At 35.0% G+C, this 21,180-nt stretch overlaps 1 protein-coding gene and 1 non-coding gene across 2 annotated transcripts in view; both read right to left on the reverse strand.

The window, feature by feature from the left end:
• The window catches only part of Smp_132540 (axon guidance protein), a gene marked incomplete at both ends in the record, with an annotated part of 88,155 nt that overhangs the window by 62,692 nt on the left and 4,283 nt on the right, over nucleotides 1-21,180 (reverse strand). Inside the window, 3 exons of the mRNA XM_018799728.1 lie at nucleotides 1,440-1,609; nucleotides 8,680-8,743; nucleotides 20,245-20,503. Of these exons, the coding sequence (XP_018651488.1) occupies nucleotides 1,440-1,609; nucleotides 8,680-8,743; nucleotides 20,245-20,503 (493 nt within the window). The remainder of the gene's footprint in view (nucleotides 1-1,439; nucleotides 1,610-8,679; nucleotides 8,744-20,244; nucleotides 20,504-21,180) is intronic.
• Smp_tRNA_00849_Pseudo_TTG.1.1 lies at nucleotides 463-536 on the reverse strand. Its single transcript has one exon. It is a non-coding gene (tRNA).

A 21,180-nucleotide genomic window follows, 5' to 3' on the forward strand; every position in this document is an offset into this window, starting at 1 on the left:
ATGGTTGAATGGAGAATACTGGTGGGTGGCCTATTCTCCTCAATGACGGGTAACAGGCATAAGTAAGTTAGTATGCATCTAGTTATGGTAACATTTTATTACAAAATTTGATCAGCTACTGTACTTTTCATCTAAACATGAATAAACTAGAAATGGAGTAGTTTGACAACGAATAATTTGGAAAGGTCTATGAATAAATAGTATATAACTAATTAAAATAAGTGTTAAAAAATTATGTCTTGTTTTGAAACCTAGTCCTGGTATAAATTCACTTGATATTCAGGACTGCAATTGACCAATCTCTTATTAATATATATGCATACTGTGCATATTATCTCAATATAGCCTTAATTCACAAGCATTATAAGTAAAGTTGGATAGTGGCTAGCAGTGGAAACCAGGCCGAGCGTTTCGTCTTATTTCGGACTCATCACCTAGATCTACCTGCATCTCAGATTTGATATTCACTATGGGACTCGAACCTAGTACTATTCGCTTCAAAATCCATTGCTTTATCCACTCAGCTAATGATAAATGCGAAAAATTGAGACTCATATCTTTTTTTGTCAGCAGTAAAATGGTTTTGTAAAAATATTCTAAAACCTTATAAGCTTCTCATACATACAATTTAGATATGTCATTCAAAACAATTTATCTTTCTTTTTCATCATTATTTTCGAATGGAGGTTTTAAACAGAATATTTTGTTAACTACCTTTATCGATCTCTCAGCTTATATTGTTGCTTCTAATGTTCATTAACTTTACTTTTAACAGGAAGAATAAGTTCCGACAAAAGTAAACTTTTGTAACTAGGCGGATCCTATCAAACAGATAAATCTGGAAATGAGTAATGGAAGATCTGAATACAAAATTATTGAATCTGTTTTATTAGAATACTTTCCATCTTCACTGGATCTCTATTTTTGTAATTAAAAAGTAATTTCCGTTTGAATAATTTATTACGCAAATTTTTCATAGTTGAAATCATGAGTCAATTGAAGATAGACCACCATGGAAAACCTGGAAGCACTGGACGGCCGTTTCGTCCTATTATGGGACTCCTCAGCAGTGCGCATCCACGATCTCGCCTCACGAGATTCAAACCCAGGACCCATCGGTCTCGCGCCAGAGCACTTAACCGATAGACCACTGAGCCGGCATCTCATGATGTTAATATCTAACTTCAACCAATCCACGCTGTTTAAGCAACCGTTCACCAATTGTCTTCAGTGAGTTGATATCTCACAGCAGACCTGGTTGAACTCCACTTGTCACTGCTTCTAACAAGAACTCCAGGACATGTATCTTTAAGTCAGTCACTAGTGAGCATATGACTATAATCAGAAAGGGTTTTGTGGTGATTTCAACTATGAAAAATACTGAAATCTCCAAAAAACCTGATTATTAAGTAAAATTTTCTAACCAAGAAAATACTTACTTGGACAATCTAATATATGAGGTAATAATTCTCGTACATGATGACCTTGAACATTTAATGGTTCCGCACATCTAACCCATTGTGTACCACCAGCTTCTTTTTCAATCAGAAAAACTGGTAACCAAGCTGCTAATTGACAGTCGCATATAAGTGGATTATGAACTAAATATCTTTATTGTTAAGAAAAAAATGAGAAAATAAAATATGAATTTTATATTCAAATACGTGAAAAGTCAACATGATTTATTACAAACACTATTTGACATCGTAAATAACTTATTCATATGCGATAATGATTATAATGCCATCAGTCAGTCAGTCACAACGTAGAACTTCGTACGTACTCACATCAGTTCGAGTTGCCATACCACATTAACACAGAGATCCAGTTGTCGAAATAATTGAATTCATTAGTCGATTAAAACTAGACCATCATAGGGAAAGATTAGAGTTTAAAGATGTTATTCAAGGAGTATAAACCAATGAAATAAATTCGAAAAGAGAAAAAAGATAGAGACATGAAGAATTCAGAAGATTAGAATTTAGCAGAACATAAAGAGTGGATGCACCTTCGCCATTGCAAACGATTTTGAGCCATGTCATTCAAGGTCTCTAACCATCGATTGCTATCATCTCGCTCATGCCAAACAGGTAGTCTACACCTACCAACATGGTTCAGTCCACTTGTCAGTGACTTCATGGATTTGTGCCACATTTTGGTCTGACCGCCCCTAACTTTCTTCCAACCTACTACACCATAAAACATTGCACGTTGGGGCAGTTGGTGGTTGGGCATACGTAACACGTGTCCCAGCCATCTCAACTGATGAAGTTTCACTACTTCATCAATCGATTTGCCATTCTTACCTAGTAGCCGTTTCCTAACAACTGCATTACTTACTGGATGGTCCCAGGATATACGAACAATGTTTCGAAGACACCTATGATCGAATACTAGCAGCCTACGAATATCCTCTACTCTTATCGGCCGTGTTTCACAGCCATAAAGTGGGATGGAACGAACTGCTGCACAGTAAATCCGTCCTCTGGTTGCTAGACGGATATCTCGTCTACGCCATAAATAACGCATATTGACGAACCTTCTGTATTCGTGCTGATTCATTTACAACTAAAACAATGTATTACGACTAAACAATTACAGAATTGATGGTATCTTCGTGGTATAAAACATACAACAATGAGATAAAACATAACATAAACAACGTTTTACGATAAAATAGTGTTTTAATCTAAGCAAAGATGGATAGTGGCTAACAGTGGAATACAGGACACGCATTTTGTCCTATTTGGGACTCGTCAGCTGGATGTACCTACATCTCAGAGTTGATGTTCACTCCGTGACTCGAATCCAGTACATTTCGCTTCAAACACTATCTCATTATCCACTCACTTACTGAGTCCTGATAGCAAACAATACTAAGTGAATTTAGAGTTTTAATCTGTTTCAAATTTACTAATCTTGATTTCCATGAATACTGAGTACATTCTTATCCAATGGAAAATAGATAAATAATTCATTCAGTAGAGTAAAATTTGTTTTATAACGTGTATTAATGGTATAATTAAATATTAAGTTAATAACTTAGTATCGTTTAGTGAAGAATATAATAATCACAGTTTATTAAATAAATTTAGCTGAGTTTACATACAATTATTACTTATCTTATAGTTGAAATCATGAGTCAGTTGAAGCTAGACCACCATAGGAAACCCGGCAGCGCTGAATTGATTGAAGTTAGATATTAACACAGTTCGATGACGACTCAGTGGTGTAGAGGTTGGGTGTTCGCCTGCGAGACTGACGGATCCTGGGTTCGAATCCCGTGAAGCGGAATCGTGAATGCGCACTGCTGAGTAGTCCTAGAATAGGATGAAACGGACGTCCAGTGCTTCCAGGTTTTCCATGGTGGTCTAGCTTCAATTCACTTATGATCTCAACTATTGAAATTACTAAAGTCTCCACAAAACCCCCTTCTGATATTACTTATCTATTAAAAATATGTGAGAAAAAGGTAACTTCATTTAAATGTATAAACTATTCAACTGTTTAAAATTACATATTCACTATTTCCATGTTTACATACAAAATTAGTCTTTAGAGAAAACAAACAAACAGACTTTATATTCAAAGAAAATTCCATAACTTACAAGTACTTCAATCGACGTAGATCCTCAAAACTATTTCTTGGGAATGTCTGTATACGATTATTTGATAAATGTCTAAAATTAAAAAAAGATTTATTAAATAACATACGAGAATAAGTTCTGAATACTTAAATATTTTATAGTAAAACATGAGGAAATTTAAAAAAAATTAGTTTCTTTATAGTTTGTATTTAGTTGGGACGATGAATCAATTGAGGCTAGACCACCATGGAAAACCTGAAAACATTAGACGGCCGTTTCGTCTTATTGTGGGGCTCCTCAGCAGTGCGCATTCACGATCTCACGTCAGGAGATTCGAACCTAAGATCTACCACTCTCACACTCGAGCGCTTAACCACTAGATCACTGAGCCGGTCAGCATCCAATGGTGTTAATGTCTAACATTAACTAATCCACGAATTTGAGCGACACATCCACCATTGTCTTCAGTAAGTTACTATCTCACAATGGACCTGGTTGAACTCCACTGATCACTGCTTCTCACTAGAACTCTAGGAAACACCTCTTGAAGCCAATCACTAATGAGTATATGTTGATGAATATCAGAAGGGACGAAACAGCCGTCCAGTACTTCCAGGTTTTCCATAGTGGTCTAGCTTAAATTGATTCATGATTTCAACTATGATATGATTAAATCAAACAGAAAAAGATGGTCAACAAAATGCGCAAAATGTTGACATGAATGATACTTTAGGAATTCTAAATTCAATCAAGTCGTTTTTTACTTTAAAAAAAAAATATTCTCAAGATGGTTTATAAACAAGTTAAACTTCAGAATCAACATACAAGATTTGTAAATGCTCCAGACCTGCGAAAGATCCTCGATGTATGCAAGAAATTTTATTTCGATGCAAATATCTAAAATTGTAAGTAAATAATCAGTTGAACATGAAAGAAACAATAAACGTCTATAAAAATAAATAACGATGGAAAAGTGCTATTCGTGGAATTCATAATGTTAATGTTTATCATCAAGACAGTATTCAAATATGTAATTTGTTGTATTAAGGATTATTTCTTTCTGACAAAGCTGTGTTTTAATTAAACTATTAGGTACTAGAAATTAAGAATGTCGTTCAGAGAAGTAATGTCTTATCAAGGATTTCATTGTTAAATATGTACAAAACATACTTACTTACTTACGCCTGTTACTCCCAATGGAGCATAGGCCGCCGACCAGCATTCTACAACCCACTATGTTCTGTGCCTTCTGTTAGAGTTCTATCTAATTTTTGTTGATTCATCTCATGTCTGCCTCCATTTCTTGGCGTAATGCCTTCTCTGGTCTTCCCCTTCTCCTTTGGCCTTGAGGGTCCCAAATGAGGGCTTGTCTTGTGACGCAGTTGGGTGCTTTACTCAATATGTGTCCTATTCACTCCCAGCGCTTCTTCCTGATTTCTTCCCCCACTAGATGGAATCTGGTTTGTTCTCTCCCACAGTAGAATGTTGCTGATAGTTTCTGGTCAACGGATGCGAAGTATGTTGCGTAGGCAACTGTTGATAAACACTTGTATCTTCTGGATGATGGCTTTTGTAGTTCTCCAAGTTTCCGCCCCATACCGTTGAACTGTCTTGAGATTTGTTTTGAAAATTCTGATCTTGATGTTGGTTGGCATTTGTTTTGAGTTTCAGATGTTCTTTGGTTGTAAATATGCTGCTCTTGCTTTGCCGATCCGTGCCTTCGCATCTGCATCAGATCCACCGTGTTCATCGATGATGCTGCGCAGATATGTAAAGTTTTTCACTTCCTTCAAAGCTTCTCCGTCAAGTGTAATTCGATTAGTGTATGCTGTATTGTATCGGAGAGTCTTGTTTTTCTGTTTGTTTATATTGAGACCTACTTCTGCTGAGGCTGCTAAATATGTACAAGACCATATATATATTCATTTCTTAACCCGTATTCTCTACTGTTTAATTCTTCTCATTGGTATTGAATCGATTTTATCTCATTGTTGTTATTTGTGCAAGAGCTTGGGATATAGTGCAACTGTTCCAGACTCTTTGTTGATCATGGCTGGACTACTGATAGTCATTAAAACAACAAGTATGTTAGTTTATGGATTGCTTTTTATTCTCATGCACATTTTACATATCTATACGTTAAAAAACAAACAAAGAAACAGACCGTACCTAAGCCTACGTAACACGTTTTTGCAGTAATCCCAACCGAATAAAATCTATCACTCCACTAGCCTTGTATTCATTAAGTAATCAAAATTAGATAGCTTCAGTGTATATAGCTTCAATGTTTTTGCAGTAATCCCAACCGAATAAAATCCATCACTCCACTAGCCTTGTATTCATTAAGTAATCAAAATTAGATAGCTTCAGTGTATAACTGGTTGTTGACAGTAAAACGTTAATTGTACCTGCATCATGAATAGGTGAAAAATCTTGTAGCTGAATGAATCTTTTGTATTTTGACATGTTTTCATTATTCATCAAACCATCATATTTACTGGAAATCCTAGTATAAGTGAAGTAGTCAAATGTTCAAGAAGGCCAGTTTTTAAGTAGAATCTCGAAATCTTTAAGTAGGTAAGTAACACTTGCGAATTTGGATGAATAAAGTGTTACTTTCTGAAGCATACCTCTGAATAATTAAAATGTAGAAAGTGGATAAACTTAACAAATATAACTTAATTTAGCTATTTCCCATAATATCTTACCACATACTCTAGGTCGGAGATAAGAGTACTAGTAATCAGTCTCCATTTCTACTTTCGACAATAAATTAAGAAAGAGGTTATTTTATATAGTTGATATCATGAGTCAATTGAAGCTAGACAACCATGGAAAACCTGAAAGCAATGGACGGCCACTTCGTCCTATTGTGGTACTCCTCAGCAGTGGTGATCTAGCTTCAATTGATTCATGATCTCAACTATATAAAATTACTAAAATCTCCACAAAACCTCCTTCTGATAAAGAGGTTTATTGTTGAATCAACTTACAGTATTTTCAGATTCGTTAGTTGAGAAAATATTCTTGATGGAAGTAACCCTAGTTCATTTGAGCTCATGTACCTGTTAAAATTGAAAAAAAAAGTTAAAAATCACTCTCAAGAAATCTCATAAATTGCATCAACTTACATCAACCTTACCATAACCTTTATCCATAAAAAAAACATCTTTTTTCACCGTTATTATTTATTAAAACGTGGATCTTAGGTAAGACTTTATTAGTCTGTTGTCTATATCAGTTCGAAAATCTTATTCAGTATCATCAAAATTACTAAAAAAAAGCAACCATGTCGCCGGAATAATTTATCTACTTAGTAGTTGATTAGTTATATCAACAAATATCAAATCATTTAGATGCAGTATATTTTATCGCCCCCAAATGCCCTGGTACGGTCGAGGGTGGGGAGAGTTCGTTCTCCCTCTACAAATGCTCTCATATGGCCAAGCGTATATAACCTCTGTCAGGGAAGTCCTACTCACTACCTTCTCATGGCATTACTGTTGTTTAAGAAATTGAGAGGACGAAAAGCGAATGTCCGGCACTTTAACCGGGTTGGTGGACACGGTGCATTCACCTAGGGGAGTTGGAAAACCCTCATTCCAAACCAATGGTGCACGTGGTCTCCAATATCCTGAGGGAACAAATGGCGTATGAATCAATCGTTGGTGACCGGCTTCCATGGGACTGCATCTCCTTACAATGCTCCACTACATTGTGGAACAGACCTTTAGTACAAGGGCTCCGGGTGTAGCCCCCTAAGAAAACTACCTGTTTCGGTTTGGGCACCTGGGCAGTATCACAGTCCTCATACAAATCAAATGATATTTGTGTGGCGTATATATATCCGGTGCCCCCCTTGTACCAATGTTTATGTGTTTAAATAAATAAATAAATAATCAACTAACTTTAAAATAAGAGGGAAACACAAAAATAAACATCGTTCCAAATTCTAAACATGACAGTTCTATAGTCGGTTTTCTGAAGTAAAACTGAATTTTTTTTTGTTTTGTTTTTTATCTGAATAAGTTATGGAGGGACAAAAATATCTATAATATTAAGCAATAAATGTGTATCCATGCGGTGCATATTCAATGATTCCTTCAATGAAAGTCTTTTCTTTCTGGTTACATAAATTTTCTTGATTACATAATATTTCTACATTAAATGGCGTCAGTCTTTTTTTTTTATATCTTTATATGTTGAAGTAAATTGTCTATTATCATAATTTCTGTTTGATTTAATCTTCCGCATATATATATATATTTTAATGACTGACTTAACCTAGTAACCTGTTGATTAGATAATGAAAAACATTTTTTTTTCTTCATTGAATAAATAAACATTCACTGATAAAAGCAAAGCGGATTTAATTTAAAGATAACATGGAAGCACTGCATGGCCTTTTCGTTCTATTGTAGGACACCTTATCAGTGTGCATCCAAGATCCCACCTCGTAAGATTCGAACCCAGGACCTATCAGTCTCGCGCGCGAGCACTTAACCCCTAGACCACTGAGCCGACCGGCATCCAACAGTGTTAATGTCTAGCTTCAACTAATCCATGAAATTGAGCAACCATTCACTAATGTCTTCAGTGAGTTGATGCCGTCTCAGTGGTCTATCGGTTAAGTGCTCGCGCACGAGACTGATACGCCCTGGGTTCGAATCTCACGAGGTGAGATCATGGATGCCCACTGCTGAGGAGTCCTACGATAAAACGAAACGGCCGTCCAATGCTTCCGGGTTTTCTATGGTTTTCTAGCTCCAATTGACTCATGATCTCAACTATATAAAATTACTAAAATCTCTACAAAACCTCATTCTGAAAACAAAAAAACAAGTTAAAACCACTGAGTTCTGATTCAATGGCTTAAAGTTATCTTTAAGTTTAGATATACCAGAAAGTTATTGACATGAATCATAGAAAAGTTACTATTGAATGTTAATTTGGTTTTAATTTTCAATCGAAGACGTATACAGTGTCTTCTCATAGAATTTCAATGATTCTTCAGCTAACTTTAGTTCCTAATATAAGTTTATGGTTAATTATATTGTTAGCATCAAATAAATAAACATTAAATATAACTTACAATGATGAAAGTTCATGAAGATTGTTGAATGCTTGTGGATGAATATATGATATCCGATTATTGTCTAAAACACTACAATATAGTACAAGAAGTGTAAATAATAATGACTGTATCTAATTTGTATATATGAGATAAACTTTATTCTGATTATAAAATATCTACATTGAAAATGATTTTGAAGAATGTTAGAAAGATGAATTAGACTATTTTTTTTTCTAAATAAAGAATTTAAAACATGAGGTGTTTGGACAATGAAAATATTTGAAGTGAACATGAACATTGGTCATATAAGCAAAGATGGATAGTGGCTAACAGTGGAATCCAAGATGCGCGTTTCGTCCTATTCAGGACTAGTCAGCTGGATGTACTTGCATCTCAGAGTTGATATTCATTCCAGCTAACAAGTCCTAAATAGGACGAAATGTACGTCCTGAATTACACTGCTAGCCACTATTTATGTTTGCTTATAATGCTTTTGAATTAAGGTCATATAGAGGCGATACGCACATTATGCACACATGCCAATAAGAAACTGACCAGTTGCAGTCCTAAAGATGAATCAGAAGATTCAAACAAACAATACCAAGTGAATTTATTGTTTATATATTTTTATAAAGATTAAAGAATGATAATTTGGATAATTTCGAAAAAATTAAACATAATATTCTTATTGTTCCGTTGTTACTATTTAAACTTGGATTAATTCTAATTTGGTTATTTATTCTTTGAAGAAGTAGCTTACACTAAGTCACGAAACGTCACGAAATCTAATTGGGATATTACAAATATATTACTTTATTTATAACAATCTACCCAATGCTCAATTTATTCGATGAACAAGGAGTATCAGATGGATAGGCAAAGGTAAGAATTGGCAAAGAAATGGCAGTATTTCTACAATTGAAAAACAACTGTTCACCAACATCAAAGTCACAAACTTCAATATGAACGTCAAGACAGTTCTATTGTATGGGGCTGAAAATTGGAGAACTACTACAACCATCATTAAAATAGAACAAGTATTTATAAACAATTGTCTATACAAGATGCTCGATGTCTGTTAGCCGGATACAATCAGCAACAACCTACTGTGAGAGAGAGCAAACAAACTCCCATCTGGAGAGGAAATTAGAAAAAGACGTTGGAAGTGGATAGGAAATACGTTACGAGAATCATGAAACTGCATCACGAAGCAAGTGCTAACTTGGAATCCTGAAAGGAAACGGAAAAGAAGAAGGCCAAAGAACATACTATGCTGAGAATTGATAGCAGACAGGAAAAGGTTTAATAGAAACTGGAAACAACTAGAAAAGATTACCCAGGACAGAGTATGATCGAGAATGCTAGTGAGCAGCCTATGCTCCTTCACGAGGGGTAATAGGAGTAAGTAGGTATGTAAGTAAGTATCATTACCAACTGATCTGAAAATCTATTCTTATTTACATTGAATTAAAGTTTAACAAAACACATCAACAAAATGAATAGTAAATAGTAGGATAGAAATCTATTAACAATGATATAAATAATTTCAGTTCATAATAAGCTATTTAAGCAAATGAAAATAAATTTCAGTAATACATAATTCTCACACATTGAGGAAATCACCCAACTGCTTCACAACACAAACCCTCATTTGGAATCCTCAAGACCAAAGAAGAAGAGGAAGACCAAAGAACACATTACGCCGAGAAATTGAGACAGATATGAGAAAAACGAACAAAAGATGGATAGAACTAGAAAGCAAGGCCCAGGACAGAGTGAATGGGTTGGAGAATGCTGGTCGGCGGCCTATGCTCCATTTGGAGTAACAGGCGTAAGTAAGTAAGTAAATAAGTAAGTAAGTAAGTAAGTAAGTAAGTAGGTAAGCAGGTAAGTAGGTTAGTAAGGAAGGAAGTAATACATAATGCTCTACAAACACTTCGGCAGTAGTCTACTGGACTGTGAAAATTCTAAAGCTGATTTATAATTAGTAACAATAGTACAGTTATAGCCTTCTACCAAATTAGATTTATGTATATTATCTAATATACATATATACCTTCAGAATAAACATAAACGTTACCTAGTCAATATACAAGTACATTATAGTAATGATTTATGTATACCATTCATTTGATCATGTATATATATAGATACATTATGAAACTTACATTTTTCTTAGATTTTTATAATGGATAAATGAATCTAATGGTAGAGATATCAGTTCATTATGATCCAGATTTCTAAAATGAAAGATGCATAGAATTCATAAATTTTGGTTGTCAAAATATAAACTTTTTTTTCTAGATTAGTATGACATTGAATCATTGAATAGTTTATTTCAATTTACTGTTACTAAGGGGTAGTAATTAAGAAAAATTGATCTTTAGTAATCCCGTTTTAATTGTAGATAAACAAATGAATATGGTTAATGTTATATTCTGAAGAGAATTATGAATGGTAACTGCTGAGAACTATTTATGGACCAATGTGATATGTATATTTTGTATTATATAATTACTAAGTGACTTAACTATACATTATCGTGTCCCTCTTATTATAAGCTTTATTTTGATATATGAACTATTACTATACGATTTACCATTCTTGAGTTATCCCCAGTCTATCAATTATTATCTCCTTTATTCACAGCCACATTTAGCCAAATCATGTATAAATATTATTTTCTATTCTATGGTACGATGTGGTCTATCTGGTTGGTATACAAACCAAGCATGTTTCAAAATATAATGATTTATACTGCAGAGGCTGTTATTGGTGTTCTCGACTTAACTGGCTGGGCTAGACAGAAAGCAAGACCGACAAGTACTCTAGACTACTCGTACGGGTTTTGAGTGTCATTGATCTGATCGATAAATCACTGCTCTCTAATAGGCGGGCACAAGATATAACAGTAAATATATAATATAATGAATATAGTAATACTTCGATGTTAGAATTATGGTTTTTTATCCATAGAACTAAAAAAGATAAAATCATTTTCATTATCAACATAACAGACTACTTTTGACCGTTGTTAATAAAGGCAGTTCTTCATATTTCAGTAAATATCTTTTTGTTTAAGAACTACTGATAAGTAAAAGGTTAAAAGTTTTATGAGTTGCTAAACTACTTAAAAAACTTGGTAGATCCTGGGTTCGAATCTCGTGAGGCGGGTTCGTGGATTCGCGCTGCTGAGAAGTCCTATAATAGGACGAAACGGCCGTCCAGTACTTCCTGGTTTTCCACGGTGGTCTAGCTTCAATCGACTCATGATTTCAACTATATATAAAAAACTACTTTTTATTTGGATGATTAATTTCAGTATAATTCAATTTTAATCAGTGATCTATTACAGTTTATCGAATTCGTTTAAGACTTTAAACGGTAGAGTTTTTAATTTATTAGAAATAATTCATTATGAAAACATTAGTGAGTGGTTGTTCAATTTCGTGGATTGGTTGAAGTTAGACATTAACACTATCGGATGACGGCTGGCTCAGTAGTCTAGAGGTTAAGTGCTCGCACGCGAAACTGATATGTCCTGGTTTCGAATCTCGCGAGACGGGATCGTGGATGCGCACTGCTGAGGAGCCCCACAATAAGACAAAACGGCCGTCCGGTGCTTCCAGGTTTTCTATGGTAGTTTAGCTTCAATTGACTCATGATTTCAACTACGAAAAAAAACAAGTTATTTGTTAGTTGCTTACTGTATGGATAGTAGACAAGCTAAATGAATATAGTTGTTGTTGTTTTAATTTCATAGAAATGTATAACTACAAACTAATATCAGTAGTTGGATCATGAGTCAATGAAACTAGACCATCATGGAAAACCTGGAAGCACTGGATGGCCGTTTCGTCTTATTGTAGGACTCCTCAGCAGTGTGCATCCACGATCCCGACTCGCGAGATTCGAAACCATGACATATCAGTTTCGCGTGCGAGCACTTAACCTCTAGACCACTTAGCCGGTCGACATTCAACGGTGTTATAGTCTAACTTCAACCAATCCACGAAATTAAGCGACACATCTATCAAACTAATAGTCTAATTCAATAAATCTACTTGTTATACTAAGAATGAAATCATTTCTTAATCATTATACCCATTGTTATTTGTAAGCTTATTCATCATATCTTAATGAATAATGTCAAGAAAAGCTAACAGTTGTTTCAAAGAAATTTCATTCAAGATAATTGAAGTATTTGACCTAAATATGAATTCAGTTATAGATTTTATCTAAATGAAATGATAAATTACAGAATCAACAACGAACTAGCATAGCAACTAATGGTTTGTTCATATAACTCAGTTTTATATCACTTAACTATATAGTTGATTATTTCATAACTAATCAAAATAGAAAGGAATAATCAACTTGTCAAAAAGGCAACTTATTTTTAAAAGCTTTAGATATGATTACTTTGAATAGTATTTACTTAAGGTTTAAATTTCAAATGATATATCTTAGGAAATTCTTCTATATATTTTTTAGTTCGTAATTGTTGAGATTGGCGCCCAAATGCCATGGTACGGTTGAGAGTAGGGAGGGCCTGCCCACTCTCTCTCGAAACGCTCTCACACGATACGTGTATATATCCTCTGCTAGGGAAATTCTATTCACTGCCTTCTCGCACCACGGGTGTTGTTTACAAAATTGAGAGGACGAAAAGCGAATGTCCGGCGGTTTGACCGGATTGGTGGACACGCAAAGTTCACCTAGGGTAGTTGGAAAACCCTCATTCCAAACAAATGGTGCACATGGGCTCCAGTATCCTGAGGGAACAAATGGCGTATGGATCAACCGTCGGTCACTGCCTACCATGAGACTGAATCTCCTTACGATGCTCCACTGCCTTGTGGATCAGATCTTTAGGTCGAAGGCTCCCTAAGAAAACTACCTGCTTCAGTTTGGTCACCTATGCAGTATTGCAGCCCTCACACAAATCAAATGAGATTTGTGTGGCGCATATGTATCTGGTGCCCCTTCGTACCAATATTTATATGTTTAAATAAATAAATAAATAAATGCTGAGATTTTACTCCAAATACTACTACTTTTATTATCCTATATTACTGTTACATGGTATAATACTATTATGCTATATGATCAAAGTAGTATTACGTCATGATGAATATATTTACTATTGTTATATCCTAGCGGACACATAAGAACGGGTAACCTCCGGGATATAGTAATCGACCATTATTCTTTATATACAATTCTATTGTATAACTATTTAGTGATTAGATTGTATGTATCTTTATTCCTCTTATTACAAGCTTGATTTTGACCTATGGATTATTATTATTATACGAATTACTGTTCCTAAATTATACTCAGTTGATTGATTATTGTCTCCCACGTTCACAGCCACATTTGGATTGATCTTGTGCAAATATTATTTTCTATTTTATGAAGTGATGTGGTCTGTCTATCTGGTGTATAAACCGAGTATGCTTGAAATAAATGATTCATATAACAGAAGCTGTTATTGATGTTCTGGACTCAATTGGAAGGATTAGGCGGACAAGAGACCAATAAGGACGCTAGGCTACTCATACCGGTCGTACGTCATATTTTCGGCACAGTGTTAAGACTAGACAAGTCGTATTCCGATTGATGAATAAATCAGGTGATAAAAAGCCGGACGTAAAATCATAACAACTATAAGTTAAATTAACTTGGTTTAAATTTTTTTTTATGTATTTCACATTGATCTATAAAAAGTGAAAACTAAACAAACTTATAAGTCTCTTAGTAACTAGATTTCAGTTGATACCCCCCGAAATTAGTATTATCATTTAAAACATTAAGAAGTATATTATTTGATTTAGACAAAATATGGAAAAGTAATTATTAGTTATTATGCTTTCTTATACATAATATTCATGTCAAATAGCCTTACCATTCATTTTTAGATTGAATTGGTTCTTAAAATGTTTGGATGATTATTGTAGGGAGGTATGATAAAATCAACAGTCATTTGTTTTAACTTTTTCCATCATGTGCTGATATGAGAAAACTATTTTGTCTAGTCTAGTCATTAGTAGAATATTCAGTTAAGTTATCAATCAGTCAGCTAAAACGTAGGACCAGGCACACATATGCATCGATCCCAGTTGCCATAACCTCATTAGCACAAAAAGATGAACACCAGATTCATTGAAATAGTTAATTTAGTGGTGGTAATATATAAAGGAAAGGTTGTATATAAGAATATAGTACAGGAAGAAAGACAGATATGAAGCAATTTTAATCTCAAGGTTTAAGAAAAGATAAAGAGTGTATACACCTACCCCATTATGATCGATTCTGAAACATGTCACACAGAGTCTTCAACCATTGGTTACGATAGTCACGTGGACCCCAACCAAGTAGTCTGCATCTATCAACATGGCTCACATCAGAAGTTTGTGAATTCAAGGACTGATGCCACGTTTTGGTTTGGCCACCCCTAACTCTCTTCCAACCATCGCCAATACTAGTCAGCATAGCGCGTCGTGGTAATCGGTGTTCGGATATACGTAACACGTGGCCCAACCATCTCAGTCGATGAATATTCATGAACTCATCAACTAATTTACCATCATTCCCTAATACGCTGCGTCTAACCTCGGTTAAGTTATTGATATATATCAAAACAGTAGTGGAATGTTCTCATTTTTTTACAAGTCTTAAACATGAGTTTGAACAGTGATGAAAAGCTGATTGGCACAAATCATGTTAACTAACTGTAATAACTAGGATTATATTTATAACACATAGGTTAGCTATCCATGAAAAAGAACAAGACAGTATTGACGCGAACGTTAAGGCGATGTTGAGTACTATAATGGTTACGAAGAAACTTCGTATTATTCAGATATGATTTCCATTTGGAAGTGAAAGCAACTGAATAAATATTGAATAATGTAAATTTGTAAGCAGAGTTAGGTTGTGATTCCATAAAACTGAACACTGACAAATACATTACGGATAAGACACAGATTACTCAACCTCTAGGACTTAAACGACTGTATTCATTTATTTAACATGTATCAACCTTGCTGATAGACCAGGAGAATCTGAAATTAGACCCATGCAGAGTGTATACTGATACAAAGTCCCTACAAAGAACAAGACACATATTCTCAGCTTTTGGATTTTGAAGAGTTCGCTAGCTACATAGTGTTTATTAGGTGAACCCCTATAACAGTTAGATAAATATTTGGATAAATGAACGTATTCAGTAAATGGGGGATAAATAATAATAATAATAATAATAGTAAAAATCCACTTACAATTCCATGATATCTTTTGGTAAATCATTTGGTATAGATTTTAATCCACGATTTTGACAATTGGCAACACCTTCAATAGAACAATCACAAATTCCATCACATGAAGATCTAATTAATGATATACATTGTTGTGGAGGTTTTTGTACCATTTCTGAGTCAACTAAAAGAAAATATTAAAAACATAACTTCGGATAAAACTTTTCAAAAGCGAACTTAAAAGTTACATATTAAGTTTAATCAATAAAGAGATCTGACTAAAGATCAATAATGATCCCTTAGTTTATTGTTACTAAATGACTAACTGATAATAACACCGTTGGATGCCGGCTCAGTGGTCTATCGGTTAAGGGCTCTGGCGCGAGACTGGTAGGTCCTGGGTTCGAATCTCGTGAGTGCGGGATCGGCGATGCGCACTACTAAGGAGTCCCATAATGGGACGAAACGGCCGTCCAGTGCTTCCAGGTTTTCCATGGTGGTTTAGCTTCAATTGACTCGTGATTTCAACAGTGAAAATATTAAAAACTGCCTACGACTCACCGGATCCACTTAATTTTATTCTAACAAGACACTTAAGATTCCATTTGTTTGCTAAAAGCTGTTAGTTTGGGGGATTTCAACTCTATGGATATTAGCGGCTACTGTTTGTATGTTTCTATGTATTAGCCTTTTGAGTAAGAGATATTTTCAAATACAGATTACATTCAATGTAATACACAAAACGGTTACGCAACATGTTGACTTTTATTTATCTGTAAACTAGAAAACAAACTGATTACTTTATATAGTTTATGTTTTCTGACGAACGAAAATAGTGAAACATATTTGATGAATACGTTACTGGAGTTTGTTCTATTAATCACTTGATAATGTCATCTATTTATACAACGCACCCCAATGTTGACACGCAACAACAAATGCAGGAGAAGACAACCACTGTAGCAGCAGCCTCGGCAGCAGTAGGTCTCAATATACACAAAGGGAAGAGCAAGATTCTTTGATACAACACAGCAAGTATCAATCGAATTACACTTGACGGAGAAGCTTTGGAGGATTCGAAAACCTTTACATATCTGCGCAGCATCATCGATGAACACGGTGGATCTGATGCAGATGCGAAGGCACGGATCGGTAAAGCAAGAGCAGCATATTTACAAGTGAAGAACTTCTGGAACTGAAAACAAATGTCAGCCAACACCAAGATCAGAATTTTCAATACGAATGTCAAGGCAGTTCTACTGTATGGGACGAAAACCTGGAGAACTACGAAAGTCATCATCCAGAAGATACAGGTGTTTATTAACAGTTGACTACATAAAATACTTCAGATCCGTTGGCTAGACACTATCAGCAACATTTTATTGTGGGAGGGAACAAACCAGATTCCATCCAGTGAAGGAATAAACCAGGGAGATGCGCTGGAAGTGGATAGGACACAGATTGAGTAAAGCACCCAACTGCGTTACAAGACAAGCCCTCACCCGGAATCCTCAAGGCCGAATGGGAAGAGGAAGACGAAAGAACAAATTACACCGAGAAATGGAAACAGACATGAGATGAATGAACAAAAATTGGATAGAATTAGAAAGGAAGGCCCAAGACAGAGTGGGTTGGAGAACTGGACAGCCGTTTCGTCCCATTATGGGACTCCTCAGCAGTGCGCATCCACGATCCCGCACTCGCGAGATTCGAACCCAGGACCTACCAGTCTCGCGCCAGAGCCCTTAACCGATAGACCACTGAGCTGGCATCCAACGGTGTTAATGTCTAACCTCAACCAATCCTTCTAGCTTCAATTGACTCATGATCTTAACTATTAAATACTAAAATCTCCACAAAACCCCCCTTGTGGGTTGGAGAATGTTGGTCGGCGGCCTATGCTCGATTGGAGGTAACAGGCTTAAGTAAGTAATTAAGCCACAATGTTGCCAATCTGAATTGAATCAGAAATCGGCTATGATTGGTTATTTAATGGCCACCATCTTGAATCTTATTTAACTTTATCACCCTATGGATAGCTTAAAGTCACATTCTGTTTGTTATATACATCACTTTCAAATTTCAATGTTGTACCCTAATTATAAATTTATTTACATATTAAAAATGACTCCTGTTTATGTTTACCTATGGATACCTTGTCATCTAATTGTTATAAGTGTATGTTTTCTTAAGTAAGAAACCTGAATTCCTTTAGGGTACCATATAAGTTTATTTGTGTATCATCTGAATGTATTGGATAGGGGTTTCCAAGAAAATAACATAAATATTAGGATAAACATAATTGTTAAAAGGTGAAGAAGATAAATTTTTTGAATATGTGGCCATAATGTAGAACATTCTGAACTGCATAGAAGCAAATATATAGAATGTATCGAATTGAGGGATGGGGGGGATAATGATATATAAACATAGAGAGTGCTAGTTTGTAGTTGATATCTTAGGATTTCTTCAGTTGTTGTTTTTTTGTTCAATTTCATCTAATCTTTCTGTTAAGCAACTGTCAGTGGAATTAAACTTTTAAAATATCAGTCGACGGTTTTGTTTTATCTAATAAATTATGGTGATACATCATTTCGTCTTATGGATTGGTAACTAAAGTGATTTATAGTTTTAAACGAGTATAAACACCTTATTAATAACGGTAACATTATCTCAAAATTAGGATTCCATATTTTGAGTACTGTGAACAACTACTTTCCTTTTAAGGTATACATATATCACTGATCAAAAATGTAAATAAATGTCTGATAGGAATCGAACCACAGATTCTTAGACTGTAAGTAAAATAGTTTAACTCGTAAACAAAAATAAACTATTGAAATCATGAGTCAGTTGAAGATAGATCAACAAGGAAGACCTGGAAGCGCTGGACGGCCGTTTCGTCCTATTATTGAACTTCTCAGCAGTGAGCATCCACGATCCCGCACTCGCGAGATTCGAACTCAGGATCTACCAGTCTCGCGCCAGAGCACTTAACTGATAGACATTGGTGTATGTGTCGCTCAATTTTGTGGATTGGTTGAAGTTAGACATTAACATCATCGGATACCGGCTCAGTAATAAAATCGGTTAAGTGCTCTGGCGCGAGAATGGTAGGTCCTCGGTTCGAATATCGCGAGTGTGGGTTCGTGGATGCGCACTTCTGAGAAGTCGAATAATGGGACGAGACAGCCATCCAGTGCTTCCAGGTTTTCTATGGTGATCTAGCTTCAATTGACTCATGATTTCAACAATGAAAATACTGAAATCTTCACAAAACCCCTTCTGATCTCAAATAAATAACTCAATGGTGCATCCATTTCACTTTCGTGAGTGCCTTTGTCCTTAGCTGTTTTATGTGTAAATAACACTCAATCGCACTACGTTTAACTTTGTTCTCTCTGGTCCTGATAAATTTAGTTGAGCAAACTGTGTAATAAAGTGAAAATTGATGCTGTTTTTTAGCTCCAATGAAAGTCATCTAAAATTATCAGTATGTAAAGAAAAACTAAAGTCACTTTGTTAATGGATCTTGCAACGGCTGGTACCATATCGAACCCACATAGGTTATTCTAGCCTCTGGACAGATTAATCTACTCATTCTTCTCAAGACACATTTTTACCCTGTCACTTATTTGCTTGTTAATCCTGATTGTTTTTGTTATATGATTGCATGTGTGCTAATTATTTACCCTACTCAGTATATGCCTGTAATGAATTTTGGTGCGATTAAAAATATCGATTTACGCTTGGTTAAAACGAGTTAGTTCAATCACCTCCATTGTGCAACATTTTGTTTTGCATCGCTATCCAATCAACGATTGCAAAAAATATACGTGTACAAAAATCCATTCCCGTATTTGACTTATTTAATTCCGTTACTCACCAACACGACTTGATGATTATAAACGAGGATTAACGACAAGTACATTTCGATGACAAGCAGCAAACGATCAACCTAAAGTCAGATCTCAGGTCACTAAAATCTTGTAATTAGCTTGGTTACCCACTAGTCCAAGAGAACAAGAATCGATAGTTGGAAATATTCCATACTCCAAGTATTATTCCCGTACTAACCATAAACACCCTTCAGTAACTGCACATTGATCATAATTTTCAATGTCCATGACTTACTTTCAGTAAATGATATGATAACAATATTAGTTTGATACTATTTAGAACAACTGTTCATCTAACCAACACTAAACATAACCAACTAACTGAATAGTCAATTTCGTTTACAATAACACAAATGTGAACACCTACCAAGTTTCTAAAATTTCTTATATAAATCAGTTACAAAACCGTAAACGGAATCACTTACGAGGACATTGAAGTGTTTGATAGACATTTTCACTTAATGGATATCCATGCAAACTTGGATCTGTACTCAATGAAGAACAAACTGCGCCAGATTTCTGAAGTATTGCCAAACGATTTGTCATAATAAACTCGTTTAAAAATGGTTGGATATGACAATCACATTGTAATGGATTTTCTTTTAAATCACTAAACAAGGCATGAATCATAAGAACAGTAAAATCATATCTGCGTATATATTTTAAGGCAGTGGATAAAAAACTCTTTTGAACAAATAATTAAGGGTATACGTGAAATAATATATGGTCACATTTCATAAAAAACTAACAAACTAACCCGGCTACATAAAGGATTACCATTTTCCACACTATTGGACCTTTTTTATTAACATAGTTGAAAGTGTGAGTCAATTAAAGCTAGACCACCATGGAAAACTTGGAAGCACTGGATGGCCGTTTCGTCCTATTGTGGGACTCCTCAACAGTGCGCATCCATGATCTCGCACTCACAAGATTCGAACCCAGGACCTACCAGTCTTGCGCCAGAGCACTTAACCGATACACCACTGAGCCGGCATCCTATGGTGTTAGGGATGCCTGGATAAGTAGGTAACATGGATTTGAATTGTAGTTCGTTGCGGAATACAGATGTTAATGACTTAGAATTTGACAATTTGAAATGTATAGTTTTCATCCCGCTTTTATGTGAGACACATTTCTAAATACCGAACACAAGATCACTAATATCAAGTTTTTCCACTAACTTTTGAATCATTATTGACATAATCTTACTCGTCAGTCTACTGAATATGTCAGAACTAGATAATTGTTATATCCAAATAAGAATTATGAATGGTATTTTTGAGAACTATTTATGGACCAATATGATATGTATATTTCCTATTGTATAATTCATAGTAGAAAGCATGAGTCAATTGAAG

This window comes from Schistosoma mansoni, chromosome 3, assembly GCF_000237925.1.
Source record: "Schistosoma mansoni strain Puerto Rico chromosome 3, complete genome".
NCBI classification, from domain to species: domain Eukaryota; kingdom Metazoa; phylum Platyhelminthes; class Trematoda; order Strigeidida; family Schistosomatidae; genus Schistosoma; species Schistosoma mansoni.